Source organism: Ranitomeya variabilis, chromosome 6 (assembly GCF_051348905.1).
Source record: "Ranitomeya variabilis isolate aRanVar5 chromosome 6, aRanVar5.hap1, whole genome shotgun sequence".
Lineage (NCBI taxonomy): Eukaryota > Metazoa > Chordata > Amphibia > Anura > Dendrobatidae > Ranitomeya > Ranitomeya variabilis.
This window is the reverse complement of record NC_135237.1, coordinates 67,778,441-67,794,735: the sequence shown is the minus strand read 5'-3', so window position 1 is coordinate 67,794,735 and position 16,295 is coordinate 67,778,441. Positions and strand designations below refer to the sequence as shown.

General features: G+C 37.9%; 2 protein-coding genes across 2 annotated transcripts in view; one reads left to right on the top strand and one right to left on the bottom strand.

Annotated features, from left to right (window-relative positions):
• The window catches only part of LOC143781788 (protein NYNRIN-like), a 1,337,202-nt gene that overhangs the window by 134,438 nt on the left and 1,186,469 nt on the right, over positions 1-16,295 (bottom strand). The gene's annotated exons all lie outside the window — the stretch shown is intronic.
• On the top strand, positions 7,930-14,749 carry EN2 (engrailed homeobox 2). Its single transcript, XM_077268619.1, has 2 exons — positions 7,930-8,931; positions 12,308-14,749. Exons 1-2 carry the CDS (start codon positions 8,412-8,414, stop codon positions 12,622-12,624), a joined length of 837 nt encoding a protein of 278 aa, XP_077124734.1. The 5' UTR covers positions 7,930-8,411; the 3' UTR covers positions 12,625-14,749.

The window sequence follows — 16,295 nt, the reverse complement described above, 5'->3', positions numbered from 1 at the left end:
GAATGCTGTTACTAAGATAGTGCTCCCCTTAGTGTATAACAAATGTACAAACCAGTATATCTAATCATGATATACTACTACTGATACAACTACTACTACTACTATAACGCCTTCTACTATTATTGCTACTACTACTACTAATAATAATATTAATAAAGTGGAAACTAGTATATCTTTTAATTAAATATTAATGATACAACTACTTCTACTTCTATTACTAGAACTTATTCTACTACTATTACTACTCCTAATAATGCTAGTAATAGTAATAATGTGAAAACTGGTATGTCTTATAATTATTTACTACTACTAATACAACTACTACTACTTCTATTACTACAGTTTCTACTACTACTACTGCTACTACTTCTAATAATAATAATATGAATAAAGTAGAAACTAGTAAATCTTATAACAATATAAGACAATTGATACAACTACTACTAATACTGCTAATAAATTGTTCATTTATTATAATAATTAATATATAATAATTATTGTCATGCTATTGTATTAGTAGAAGTATGATTACAAGACATACTTGTATTGTTATTATTTTTATTATTATTAATCTCAATGACTATTTGCACTCATAATCCACTGCAATGACTAAGTAAATATGTGAAAATCACATTATATATAGCATTATAAACCATTACAAGCTTTGTATCCTTTTTGTTTTACAATTGTGTGTGATTGTTTTTTACTTCATATATGTAGTCAGACTGGTTTTCCAGAACTAAAACTATACATGTTACAATTATACATTTTTGGTGTGGGATTTAAAAGTAATTAATGTATAATAAGTTTGGTTTAATGTCAGAAGTTATACGTTTTACATTGCAGTCTTCTCTATTCCTTATGTATTGATCATGATGCCTTGAATCACCTTCCATGATGAGTCTGTGCTGGGACACAACATGGGGAGCAGAGGAGAAAGCAGAGAAGAGTTATGGAAGTTATGGAGAAAAGTTGGAAGCGTTGCTCATGGCAACCACTCTCTGTCAGAGGCACCAGCACAATGGACAATCTGGTTGCTCATAGCAACATCTTCAAAGTCTCTGCATCTGTCTGATCCCTACATAGGGAGCAGGAAACAAGAGATTAGCACAATGCCTATCTGCTGTGATTGGGTGATCTTCAGATGAATTGGTGGATGGGATGTCTGGTAAAGGAATAAATATAAAATATTCTATTCCTGCTGTATCTGGTGGAAACGTATGAGACCATTGTGTTTGGTTTAACTGTAGAAAGTTCTAAGTTTGTTTTTTATTTTTATTTCGTTTGCTGTTTCTTATTATTAAAGTCTTCTAATTTTCTCATATACAGTGTACGATATTAATCGTGATCTTACTGTAAATTGTCCTGGGGTAATCTGCAGTGCGTGTGATACATATGTTTGCGATATAAAAAAAAAAAAAATGCATTTAGGAGAGCAGGGAGAGATGATAGATAGATAGATAGATAGATAGATAGATAGATAGATAGATAGATAGATAGATAGATAGACAGATAGATATTACAAAAACAAAATATGTAAGATAGCTATATAATATTAATTATTATCTTCCGGTACATTTTTCTAGCATAATCAGTAGTGCAGGTAAACTCTATGTTTGTCTGTTAATGTTTTTACAATTATTGGGCAAGCAGTAACTGGAAAACAATCACAATTATTATCTACAAAGCAATAATAATCAGATGATGTTCTTCATCTAGTCATATACTGCAACCTTCAACAGACTAAAATTCTTCAAAATGATAGCTATCTAAAAATAGAGAGATAGATAGATAGATAGATAGATAGATAGATAGATAGATAGATAGATAGATAGAAAGATAAGAGACGAGATATGGGATAGATAGAGAGATACTTTTCCAAAAAAGTTGAAGCAGCACACCAAATCCAAAGTTATGAAGTGCTTTTTAATAGCCCATGTGGCGACGTTTCGGTCCTGGGTACAGACTTTTCTCAGGGCTTGAGAAAGATCTGTACCCAGGACCGAAACGTCGCCACATGGGCTATTAAAAAGCACTTCATAACTTTGGATTTGGTGTGCTGCTTCAACTTTTTTGGAAAAGTATTTACTAGGACTGGAATGTACCTGTGTGGCGTCTGCACCCTACCTCTTAACTGCAATTTTTTCTATTTTTTTAGATAGAGATACATAGATATGGGATAGATAGAGAGTTAGATAGATAGATAGATAGATAGATCTGGCAAGGTTTTGTGTCTGTAGATGCTAGAATGTAGTGAAGGTGATATATCATGACTATGTTCTGCCCTTAGAGAAATTTTTGGTAGGAACAACCTTTAATAAATGTAATTATGGTGTGTTTAAAGTTTAGACTCAACATAATTGGAAAATACTTCTCAGGAGACAGATTCGATTTTGGTGACTTTCAGACAAAAAAATATGTGAAGATTCACAGACATAAACAACTTTCAGAATGAATGAGCCTGTTCAGGGTTACACTAGGAATGCATGTAGAACTGTCAATACACACTACACACAACCTGCACTAAGTCCCTCTGCACGCTTCTAATGTGGATGCACACACATTTGGATAAACTGCAATAAATAAGTAACACTTCAGGCAAGATATGCACAGACTCACAAGTGATTTGTATTTATATTATTATTATTATTATTATTATTATTATTAAAAGAAAGAAAGAAGAAAAGCATTGATATAGGAAAACAGATTATAGAGAAATAGATAAACAGATCCATAGATAGATAGATAGATAGATAGATAGATAGATAGATAGATAGATAGATAGATAGATAGATAGATATGGGATAGATAGATAGATAATAGATGATAGATAGATAGATAGATAGATAGATAGATAGATAGATAGATAGATAGATAGATAGATAGATAATAGATGATAGATAGATAGATAGATAGATAGATAGATAGATAGATAGATAGATAGATAGATACATAGATAGATCATACACAATTGGTGATATTTTTCCATATAGTGATTTGTATCAGTGCTTCCATTAATGATATATTACAATAACTGCATTCTTCCAGCACATATCTATATTTCAGATAATAAATATTTATGACTTTTAATAATGGGTTTGTGCGTTGAGGGGGAATGGGGGAAGGGACAATTGCCTGGCTGTGACTTGGCCTTCACAGTAAATATATACTGTTAGGTGGTGACCTTGCTGTTGATCACATACGGTGAGCTCTGAGAATCCCACCATGCAGATCACTCTCTGCTTCTTTCAGTCACTAGAGAGAGATGTCTTCCCACCTCCCAGCCCCAAACCCACAGAGGCATCCTATTACTTCAGCTGTCAGGACTGAGGATAGCCCCTAATTACTGGTGCTCACTGCTAAGTCAGATATAACATCCTCATCTGCACTGGTGGCTGGGGGCCTCTGCTAGCACTGTCTGTCCTTTTCCCTTTAGGGTTACACAAGCCAACCTGGGCGCCTGTTTCCTCTCATCAGAGGCTTTTCCCATGAATGCTTCTTGCATTTCTAATAAGATGCAGCCCGGGAACAGAGGGCACTTAGGGGCTCATGTGTACTGACAAAGGCAGCAGCAAGGTGCCTGTGACCTTCATCTCTCCCTATGATGCACATTGCACCCAAGGAAACCCAAGGCATGTCCTCTCATAGATGCCTGGATACAGAAAGACAATTCTCACTGTGCTGCATTCCTGGAAGATATGATGGATGCCTGCTACAATATTGCATCATGTAGGATGAGACATGAGACAAGGGTGGTCCCTAGTGGACATTAAGTGATGTATCCATAGATGCCTGGACAAAGGAGCACATCTGTGCTAAAGTCCCCTGTGCTATAAATCCAAGGGAACTCCCCCTCCACACTACAGGACCCCTATACAGTGGGGAGGACTCCACTACCTGGTGCATACTGATTTATTTATAAACTGTGGCACTCCACCTGAAAGTCAATCATTATTAAATACCAATTGGAGTCCAAACTGATTATTCAGATGGTAGTTATGAAATAAGGTCCAATATGGTAAACATGTGCCTGGAAATGGAATATTATCCTAAAAAACAGTGATGTCAGTATAAACATGGAAGGTTGTGGTGGTCATGGAAGGAAAGAACTTGTACACCCTTCTGGATGACATAAATGTATCTGAAACATTTCTTTATTAATGTTATTATTATTATTTATTGTTGTTTTTGTTTGTTTTTCAATCTTCTGTATGTAGTTCCATTGGTCAGTTGGAGGTGGTCACCTTTCAGAAGTGACTGAAACCAAGATTATGTCACTTTTAGGAATCGCATCTGTCTAATATGGGAATAAAACATCAACTTGTCAAGTAAGGAAGATCCAAGTCAATTAAAGCCGGCATAATGGTAAAATGACAGCTGCGCATGCTTCCTACTAGGGGAAATGAATGAAGACATCTACACAATTCTGTTCCTTACCATATAACACCAAAGATCTAAAAATTGTAACTCTAAGGTACCATTATTTGGCCACAGCTGCTGATGAAGATGGCATGGAAGTCGAATCGTTTTTGAAATTATATTTATGGTATCTTTTTGAATTAAATCCTTATTACTGTAGTCCTAAAAAAAATACTGTAGAGCTGGGTCTAAGCTCCAAGGGTCGATGTACCAAATTTTGGCAAATGTTGTATATTTGGCTTCCTCTAGATGGCAGAACCTCTGTTTTAAGACTGTTTTAAGACTACTATATCTTGTAGTACTGCAACACCTCATACATACAGATAAAATATAATAAATGTAGATACTTTGGATTTGTAATTTATGATGTTGACCATGATGAATGGTCATGGAAGGGGGAAAACATTTATTTTAAGATTCTGGGAGAAACCCAAAGATGAACAGCAAATTGGAATCCTGGAGATTTTGATTTTGACTCATAAAAAAGGCACTAGTGGTAAGGAACCCAAATCAAAGCAGAAAACAATGATACAATGTATAGAGTAGTCTTTCCTGAAAGAGTAACTTGCAGAATGTGTATGATGCTTCTATAGAAGCATGATGAGTGCACATGACATAGGGGCCCTGTGTGCTCCATTACCTGTGCAGGACACAGCTCAGCCTCACTGATGGAGGCAGGGGTGGCCATGGATGTGGAGCAAGGGCCCTGCTGTGCTGCTGCTGTCGGGGGCATGGCTCAGGCTGGGTCCTGTGCTTCCCTTACAGCACAACTCCTCTTCCAGTCACTGACCTTTTTCTGACTTTCACAAACCCGAGATCGTTCAAGCAAATATCCAAATACCAGATTATTGTTTTATTCATAATCACTAAGTTATTTGGACGTGGAGATTGCAGAGTGTAACCCTGTCAGTGCCAGTCACGCTCTGCTGAGAGCAAATCACTTTTCTTCCTAAAGCTCCATATAGCTTCCATTTATCCTAAATTCGGCGGACTTATGGAACATTAGCAGGCGAGGATGGGATTGTCATATTATTATGTATCTCCTCATGAATGTGATTATGTGGCCTCACAGTATAGGACGGACATGGTTCTGAAATGTCTATATGTTGACCTGTCAGTGTCGGAAGATATATATATATATATATATATATATATATATATATATATATATATATATATATATATATATATATATATATATATAGGGAAGGGCTGGGAGACAGATAGATATGGAATAGATAGATAGATAGATAGATAGATAGATAGATAGATAGATAGATAGATAGATAGATATTGTCCAGCATAGTAAAACAAAGGAAATTCATGATTACTGCTCTGTCTTTTGTAGTTGTCTTTACAGGATTATCTAATTTCAGGTATTTTATTCATTCTAATGTCTACACAGGATTTTATGGGCTGGGTGATTTCATACCAGCCAATTAAATTGTCTCATTGTGCAGTTACCTCTTACTGTAATAATAAATAGATATTATTTGTTGATGAATACACATCATACGTGTGTGTGTTGTTTATTTGTGTGTGTTGGTATGCTGTTTTGTGTATTATGTGCGTATGTGTGTGTGTATAGTGCATACATGTGGATACTGCAGTTGCGCACATATGTATGTGCCCACTCACAAGTCTATATCTATCTACATACACACAGACACATACTTAACAACACACACCTAAACTCATCTATATATACATAAGCACACTTCTATATTTTTCACACACACACACACACACACACACACACACACGCACGCACACACACACACACACACACACACACACACACGTGTCTATATTTCTATACATATATAAATATCTACCTGTAGACATAAATAGGGCTATAGTTTTATTTGCACATAAATGTCTATGCTTATCTACATAGAAACAAACACACATATTTACCTACACATCTTTTTGTTCCATCCCCACACAAATGATATATAGCTAGCTACACATAAATATAATATATCTATATTCATACACACACATACATCTACCTACACACATACATAGGTCTGTGTTTTCATGGGTATGTTTTTACATGCACACACATAAATGTCTGTATTTATATTCATGCATATTCGAATCAACCCCCACGCATGTAACTAAACACACACACACATATCCACACACACATCACACATATACACACACACATACCTCACATACATACACACATATATACACACACCTCACACCCCCACACATACATATACACACACAGATATACACACACATATACACACACACCCACACACATCACATATATACACACACACAGATATAAACACACACCTCACATACACATACACCACACACACACACATACACACATACACCATACACACACATATATACACACAAACATAAACACACACACATATACACACACATACACCACACACACACATACACACACATACACCATACACACACATATATATACACACAAACATACACTCACACATATATACACACACCTCACGTACACACACCACACACATACACCACACATACACACATACACACACATACACACACACCACACACACACACATACACACCACATACATACACACACACCACACACACACATACACACCACACACATACACTACACACACACACATACACAAACACACAGAGACACACATACGCACACACCACACATACACTACACACACACACATACACACACACACATACACACACACAGACACACATACACACACACCACACATACACTACACACACATACACACACAGACACACATACACACACACATACACTATACACACACATACACACATACACACAGACACACATACACACAACACATACACTACACACACACATACACTATACACACATACACACACACCACACATACACTACGCACACACACATACACTACACACACAGACAGACATACACACACCACACATACACTATACACAGACATACACACACTCATACACACAGACACACATACACACAACACATACACTACACACACATACACTATACACACACATACACACAGACACACATACACACACCACACATACACTACACACACAGACACACATACACACACCACATACACTATACACACAGACATACACACACATACACTATACACACACACACATACACACACACATACACACACCACACACACACACACACACATATAAACACATACACACACACACATACACACACCTCCTCACAAGCTGTTAGTGCAGTTGCATCCTAGAAGCTGCATCTTTAAAGCTGAGAAGAGGGCTGAGGATGGGGGAGGAGAGAAGGCGAGAATGAAGGAGGAGGGGGATGAGGGGAGTGGAATTCGCCTTGTCAATTTACTCCTCAGGATCGCATTCACGTGACCTGGGGCTGCTCGCCCATTGGCTGCAGGCACGTGTCCAGGCTACCGGGCTCCCACGTCACTTTGAGGCTTCTATTAAAAATAAGAACAAAAATCCAGAGTGAAAGTATTCCAGGTCCAGTGAGTGCTCGTCCAATTATCCCCAGCACAGAGCCTGGCACACGAGCACCGGGGACTTCTCTGCAACTTGTGCCCATGCCTCCTGTCCCTCCCATGTATCCGGTCCCTGTGAGAGCTCGCCCGGTCTCCTGAGCTCCAGTCCTGCACTCTGTATTGTTTCTCCTCTATGCTCCTCACAGCCCGGAGCAGGGCTGGTGCACGCATGCTGTACAGGCATCCATCCTGGGCTGCTGCCACTGGGCTTCCTGAAGGATTTACTGCCTGGATGTGGAAGGAAGGAATAGGAGCCTTGGCAGGAGGATGCTTGGGGTCGCAGCTCTGAAGCAGTAATATTCCACCTACAGGAGCCAGATAAAGGAAGCCCCTCTCTGACATCCTCCTCACACTGACAGTGGAGCCTTGAATGTGCAGCTTGACTTGGAGGCAGTAGAAAGGGTTAAACCTAGAAGCAGCTTGTGGAATTACAGCATGGAAGAAAATGACCAAAATCACAGGGAAGCGGAGCAACAGCAACAGCAGCATCAGCAACAGCAGCAGCAGCAGCAGCAGGAGTCAGGAGAGGAGTCCAACAGGGGGATCCTGCCGCTGCTCCAGGGTCCAGGGAACCACCAGCCCCATCACAGGATCACTAACTTCTTTATTGATAATATCCTGCGGCCGGAGTTTGGGAGGAGGAAGGAAGGAGCTGTCCAGCAGGATGAACTCTTCTCGGGCAGGGACAGTGTGGTGGCTCGATCCGGTGCAGAGACCGGGCAGCACAGGGGCACTGCTGGCATCACAGAGGGAGAAGGGGCATCCAAAGCAATTACTGGAGATAAGAAAATTGAGGTGGGCATAGAAGGACCCCTTAAACCCAGAGGCACCAGCGGAGACCATTCCTTGAGCTCAGACTCTGATAGTTCCCAAGCCAGCTCAACCAATAACCAGCAGAACATGCTGTGGCCAGCCTGGGTCTACTGCACCAGGTACTCAGACAGACCTTCGTCAGGTAAGAGCAAGCCTTTATGGAACTAGTCCTCACCATCCTTTTACATTAATCCCAATGGTGCTCCATCTATAAGGAAACTAGTGACACCATGAGATGGAGAAGGGAAGGAGAACATTGGAGGTCATTCATCCTACAGCAAAGAATTGCTCATTTCTTCCAAGAAGCCCTTCTGTTTGCAGCATGCACCATCGAAAATCGCAAATTGCCAAGATCTTCTTTTAGCTTTAATTAAACAGCTAATTAGCGACAATTACCCATAGTAAAAGCCTTTGCATTTTAAACGCGACATTATTTGGGGCTTAATTTTTCTTACGCAATTGATTTGTCACAGAGTCTTGGCTTTGGCTCTTACTGATGTCCAACCACGCAGTGCGAAAACACCACTATATACTGTATATCTCTAGGCATAAAAAACACACACATATATTATACATATATTCATATTGTCTTTACAGTCACACATTGCCTTCTATTGTCCTATCTGCTGCTGATTATTTTATAATTATTCCAAAATGAAGGTGGTACAGGCCAAAATGTACCGTTCTCCTATTTAGGTTGTCTCCCATGTACCTTACACCAAAATAAATTAATACAATAATTTAAAATTTAATTAATTCACTTGTATCACAAATTGGTTCACTTTTAAAATTATTATTGCCATTTATTATTTTGTCCTATACTTATAAAATATTTATGTAATTAAAACTCTAAATTATTTTCCACTCAGCATTTTATATATATATATATATATATATATATATATATATATATATATATATATATATATATATATATATATATATATATATTTTGTTTTTCCATTCCCATTTTGGTTGCTTTAATTGTAAAAATAATATAACGTGAACATACAGGACGAAATTAAAATAATATATATATTTATTAAGTGTATTATTTTGCCTTTTAGCATGTGTATGTAATATATTCATTATGAAATCTATCTCTTTAAATAGAGGGTTTTGTGGACTCCGGGTAGTATCCCCCATCTCTTTCTCAATAATGGAATGGTCTAATAGTAGAATTATTTATGATCTGGGATTTTCCGTATACATAATGTGCATTTGCGACTTCAAAGACAGTCACTTTTAATCTGGGTGTCCATATAAAGCACACGCTTATACCAACACGAATACAAATATTCAGTACCTGGTTGTTGTTTTTTTTAATTTTATTATTATTATTATTATTATTATTATTATTATTTTATTATGCAATTTTTTTTACAATCATCAAAATGCAATAAGATGCAATTAGAGACTTTGGAATTTTTTTATTCGATCATTAGGCAAAGTGATGGGATTGACATTAGGATTTGCATGGGACTGCACTGCTAGCTGCACTGTAATGGGAGCTGCCGAATATATTGCTTGTTACTATACATTGGAGGAGGATTTTCCCAATGAAGAGCAGCATTGGAGCCCACGTGTCCCTGCTCTGATCTGTGGGTGAGGGAGGCTGCTGAAGTGATGGCAGCTTGTAGTAAAAACACGTGTATGGCTGTGCGTAAAAATACTGGATGGATGGAGGGAGAGGCGCATGCACCGTGCACAAGGCTCAGAGGAAGGGATGTGAGATGTGTGCACATATAGCAGGGTGCATGGTGTCAGGCAGGGGTGCACAGAGGCAGGCACTGAGGTGGTGAGTGTGGGCATGATGGTAAAAGAAAGGGGCAAGGGAGAGCTGGAAGGAGGGAGGGATCAGGGGGCTATGGAGATGAAAGGAGCACAGGGATGGGAAGATGGAGGAGGGAAGCAAGGAGAATCAAAATGAGTCTTCAGCTAAGAGCTGCGAATGGAAGAACATGGGGGATCCGATAACTTGATCCTTTCAATCGTTTTATTACTGGAACCCACACATTTAGGATAGGGGGTCACATCAGCTGCACGAGGCCCAGGATGGAGGGCGAGAAAGAACAAACCCAGGAGAAGCCACAGAGACGAGGACAGCGACATAGATTGAGAACGATGTTTCTGGCATTGATTGGCGTCCCAAGCGATCAATATCTGGCAACCACAAGTCCCAGCTTGCCCTTCCACTTCTACAATTATAAATCAAAAACTCGGCGCTGCTTCTAATCCACCCACGTCACAAACCCAGAAAGCAGGAATAAAAAAAGAACAAATAATACTAATGCAATAAACGAAAAATGTCCTGCAGATGAGAAAGGAGCCCCTCAGCCCACACTTTCCTCCACATCCATTTTATATCATGTTTCATTATTAAACAGATACGGTGGGCAACGTGAAGCAAATAATTAGCTGGTCTGAATGACTAATGTATGTGTGATGTTAATATTTCAAGTGGAGAGAGGGGATTGTGGGCACAAGTGAGGGGGAGAAGTGAGGGAGGAGGCCTGGACTGGAAATAACACTCACCCTGTGACTGAGCCCTGCATAGGGTCTGATGTACAAAGAAATCACTATTCATTAAGTAATGTTTGCATTCTGGACAACTCTGAAGCCATAATACACATTATTATTGCTATTATTATTATTATTATTATTATTAATCAATTATTCATTGATATTAATATATCATTAAGTAATGTTTGTATTCTGGACAACTGTGAAGCCATAATACACATCATTATTATCATTATTATTATTATTACTACTATTATTAATCAATTATTCATTGATATTAATATATCATTAAGTAATCTTTGTATTCTGGACAACTGTGAAGCCATAATACACATCATCATTATTAATATTATTATTATTATTATTAATAATCAATTATTCATTGATATTAATATAGCATTAAGTAATGTTTGCATTCTGCACAACTGTGAGGCCATAATACACATTATTATTATTAATAAATTATTCATTGATATTAATATATCATTAAGTAATGTTTGCATTCTGCACAATTGTGAAGCCATAATACACATTATTATTATTATTAATCAATTATTCATTGATATTAATATACCATTCTATCAGCCATGGTCTTACTATATTTACTTCATTCCAGCATAAAATAAGAAATAATTACCTAAATGTACACTCTCCCATGGTCTACCTGTTCATTTCTGTAGGACTAATATATTTTAATACATTTAGAATTTCACAGTATTATAAATACATTATTTTTTAAATAAATATATACTTGTATTTTGCAAAAAAAAAGTTGACAAAACCTCCTTTAAATGTAATGTGAACACGTTATTATTTTTTTTAAAGAAAACTGCAAATAACCAAGAATAATAACAATAATAATAGCTGTTATAAATACTTTATTTTCACATATTTACTAGATTATTATATCATGCATGGTATGGTTTGCTATATTATTTATTGGTTTGTTATAGTAGATTTTAATCAGTGTTGGTTTTTTTTTGTATATTGTGTAGGTCCGAGATCTCGCAAACCAAAGAAGAAGACAGTGACTAAGGAAGACAAGAGGCCCAGGACAGCATTCACTGCAGAACAGCTCCAGAGGCTCAAAGCTGAATTTCAGACAAACAGGTATTTGACCGAGCAGAGAAGACAAAGTTTGGCTCAGGAACTGAATCTTAACGAATCTCAGATAAAAATCTGGTTTCAAAATAAGAGAGCTAAGATTAAGAAAGCCACAGGGAACAAAAACGCCCTGGCACTGCACTTGATGGCACAAGGACTCTATAACCACTCCACCACTTCCAAGGACAGCAAATCAGACAGCGAATAGAAGCCAGGGCAGTGGGGCAAAGTCTTACAATGCAATAATTTAAACGAAATAAGAAATATACAAGGAGTGGGGCATAGTATCAAAGTGATAAACAATATACCAGCATTGCGCTACAGAGGAGAAAAAGGTCGCAACATTCTATGTAAATATAATTTACAGGCAAAAATAATAATAATAATTAAAAACTTAAGCTCCAAAATATTTCTCCCAAGAACTTTTTTTTTCATTGATTTTCTGGAGCAGAAACTATCTCTGTTGGCTCTTTTTTTTTTTTTTGCTTAGGCTTTATTTTATTTTATTTTTTTTTCTACTAAGCGATGTTCTGGCTGTTGTGGTTGGACAGTGAAGACATGAAACGTTCTGCTAAAGTCCAAAGATTTAACTGCTGCATTTTTTCGCACTACTGTGAATTAAAAAAAAAAAAGAAAAATAGCTAATATTTGTCCTATGTTTTATATTATAATTTTTTGTGTTAAAATAATTAAAAAAAAAGGCAGGAACGATGTTTTATTGCATTGTATTAAACATGTACTTTTTTGTTTTCTTTGACTTCAAGACAAAAAATGTTTATAGTTGTGTAAAGAGTCGCAGATTATGATTTTATTTATACTTGGAGGGTTGATATATAGTTTTGCACTTAGCTTTTTATTTTTTATTATTTGTTAATTGCCTTGAAAACAAGAAAGGGGAAGGAAGGAAGGAGCTCAGTATTGAAACCAGGAGGATGGGAGTCTGAACAAGTAGGGGGTGGCCACAACATCAGAACCGAGGGGGATCTCAATATCAGAAACAGCTGGGAGTGGATCTATCCGATCCTTCATCAAATATATTAGATCCAGAGAAGAAATCTCTGCAGATGAACAGGAGAGAGGGTTTTAGTTTATTCTAGAATGGGGGGTTTAGTTTTTAAAATCAGATTCAAAATGTTTTTTTTGGAGATGATGGGGTCTGGATCAAGACTAGAATAAATGGGGATCTCAGGAAGAAGAGAGTAGATTACCAGGTCTAGTAGGAGAGGGATCACCGGAGAATGGGGGGTCAATGATCAAAAATCAGAAAAGAACAGTTTTAGAATAGATTATGATCAAAGGCAAAGAGGAAGAGGGATAGTGCATCATCAGATCCAGGACAGAGGGGTATTAGCAGAATGTGATAATATTAGGGTCAGCACTAGAAAAAAAGGGATATGTATAGGATCTCAATATCAGATCCTGCTAGGAAGGTGATCACAAGATGCGATTTAAAACGTCCTAACGTTATTCATAGGATCCAATGGCAGCCAATCAGCAAAAGGAGGCTATTTTCTGTATGTAGCATTCGATCTGAAGGCCCTACCCCCCTAATTACCCAGTCACTTCCCAAATAGCCATCTTTACCAACACCCTCTGCTCCTCCTGACCAGCCTGACACTAGCTTATGTCAGAGCAGAGAAGAAACTCTTAAAATGAATGTTGACATTTTCCCCTCCTGCTCTCTAAAAAAAAAAATCAACCTGCATAATTTCCACCATATTTAAATGCCATTTGTGGCTATTTCTGTATGATCAGAGTATCCCCAGCACAACAGGCGCTCAAAGATTCCTGCTCCCCTGCGATCTCAGAGCTGGGAATATAACGCTCTGACATCAAATATACCTCTGTATAAGAACAGTGCGGGGATCGACTCAGTGGAAGGCAGTGAAGAAAATCTAATGTGATCTCCTTGCTTTTTTTTTTTATCAGGGGATTGTGGCTTTATTTATAGGTCTGCTGTCCCATTCATTGCAGTGAGGGTATTATTAGCATTTCCCCCAAATTTGATGGGATACAATGAAAGATCTAGTCAGATCCCATTCTATTTACAGGTATCCCCCATTCTAGGGATCTATCGCCAGTATCATGTGGTATTTAGGAGGTGACTCTGTACCTTTCTATTATTCACCAGCCATTGTAAATACAATCAGCCAGCATCAGTGTTTGCTCATCACAACATAGAAGAATTAGACTTATTTTTACAATGTATCACGGTGTAAATAAAATGTCTGACATTTTCATGAAACTTTCTGCTTTACATATATTTTTTTTTGTTCTTCATTTCTTTCTGTTGCCAATAAAAGTTGAATGTTCTGTAAAAAAAACAACAAAAAGATATAACACAAAATCTAGATTTGTGTCCCATTAAACGCCAAGTCAGGACTGGTCGCCACCTCTGATGATGAATGTTTCTATTTGCCTTAAAATCACTTTTTTTGCATTTTTATTTACTCCCATGAATTACTGGAATTCCCGTGTATCTTGTTCTATGTATGTGACCCTCCTGGGGGGCAGATTCTTATTGCCAAGAATGTCCAGTATGAGATCATTTCTACCTTTCCAAACTTTCTTTTTTACCCCTGTTCACCTGGTGTTTGTAAAGAGATTACTCCATTGTGTATGTTCAGTCCTCCAAAAAATGCATCCAATAAACCGTTTTATTATGTATACAGCTGCCTTGTTTTATATGTTTATATGGTGTGTGTGTGTGTGTGGGGGGGGGGGTTATATTATGCTCTAGCTGAGGTGTATAGACAATTACTATTTCTATCAATAATTACTATAGTGGTGCTAAAATAATAATAATAATAATCATAATAATAATAATAACAATAATTATTATTTTATTATCTGTATTATTATTACTAATATTCATTATTATGTTACTGCTGCTACAACTACAATAATAGTTATGATGCTAACCCATGTACACATTAAAGTATATTCATGCTTCCATCCTTTTTACACATCACCTCTTCTCTTCAAGTGTGAAATAGAGCCACTTCATGTGTTTTGCTGTGCCCACCATGGTTTTTGCAATGTCAAACACAAATGAAACACTATTTGGCAATGGAGAGCTGGCAATGTTGGGTGGGGGGAGCAGAGGCAAAGCTGCAGTGTTTGGCCAAGCAATGTTTTTTTGTATCGTGGGGAGATAATATTAACTTGTAATATTAAGGAAGAGGAGCAGAAGAAGAAAACAGCAGGTGGATCCTGCGTGTAAGCATAAGGGGCCCCCCAGAAGAGATGGGGCTGTCTGCGCCCAGCACCCAATGGGTTAATGGGGCATGCGGTGCAAGCACATGTTATTACATAGGCACCTCGGTACGTAATTAAAACATAAACTTGACAGAGGAGGTGACCCGGTATAACTCAATGAGTCCTAATCAATAAGCACTGCACTAGATTTAGTGTACAGCGCAGGATCTGGGAGAAGTGGGGGGGCTCAGGAAGTGGGGCTCAGGAAGTAGGGGGCTCAGGAAGTGGGGCTCAGGAAGTAGGGGGCTCAGGAAGTAGGGGGCTCAGGAAGTGGGGGGCTCAGGAAGTAGGGGCTCAGGAAATAAGGGGCTCAGGAAGTGGGGGGCTCAGGAAGTGGGGGGGCTCAGGAAGTAGGGGGCTCAGGAAGTAGGGGGCTCAGGGGCCCAGAATAGACAGAACAAGCCCAAACAGCCCTGCAGTAAAATGGGAATATTAGATGAGGTGACATTATAAAATTTGTACAGTAGTGCATAATCTGCTATTTGCGCAAGGATAAAAAAAATCATGTAACATTGTGATATGTGTGTGTGTGTGTGTGTGTGTGGTTATATAGTAACACTGTAAATTTGTAAATTATGTGATATATGTGTGTGTGTATATTCACACACATATAGAGTAAGA

Bases quoted from the DNA above. Each gene is read 5' to 3' on its own strand.
- EN2 (XM_077268619.1), top strand. From the start codon at position 8,412: ATGGAAGAAAATGACCAAAATCACAGGGAAGCGGAGCAACAGCAACAG. The intron at 8,932-12,307 runs GTAAGAGCAAGC...TATATTGTGTAG, and splicing joins CTCAGACAGACCTTCGTCAG to GTCCGAGATCTCGCAAACCA.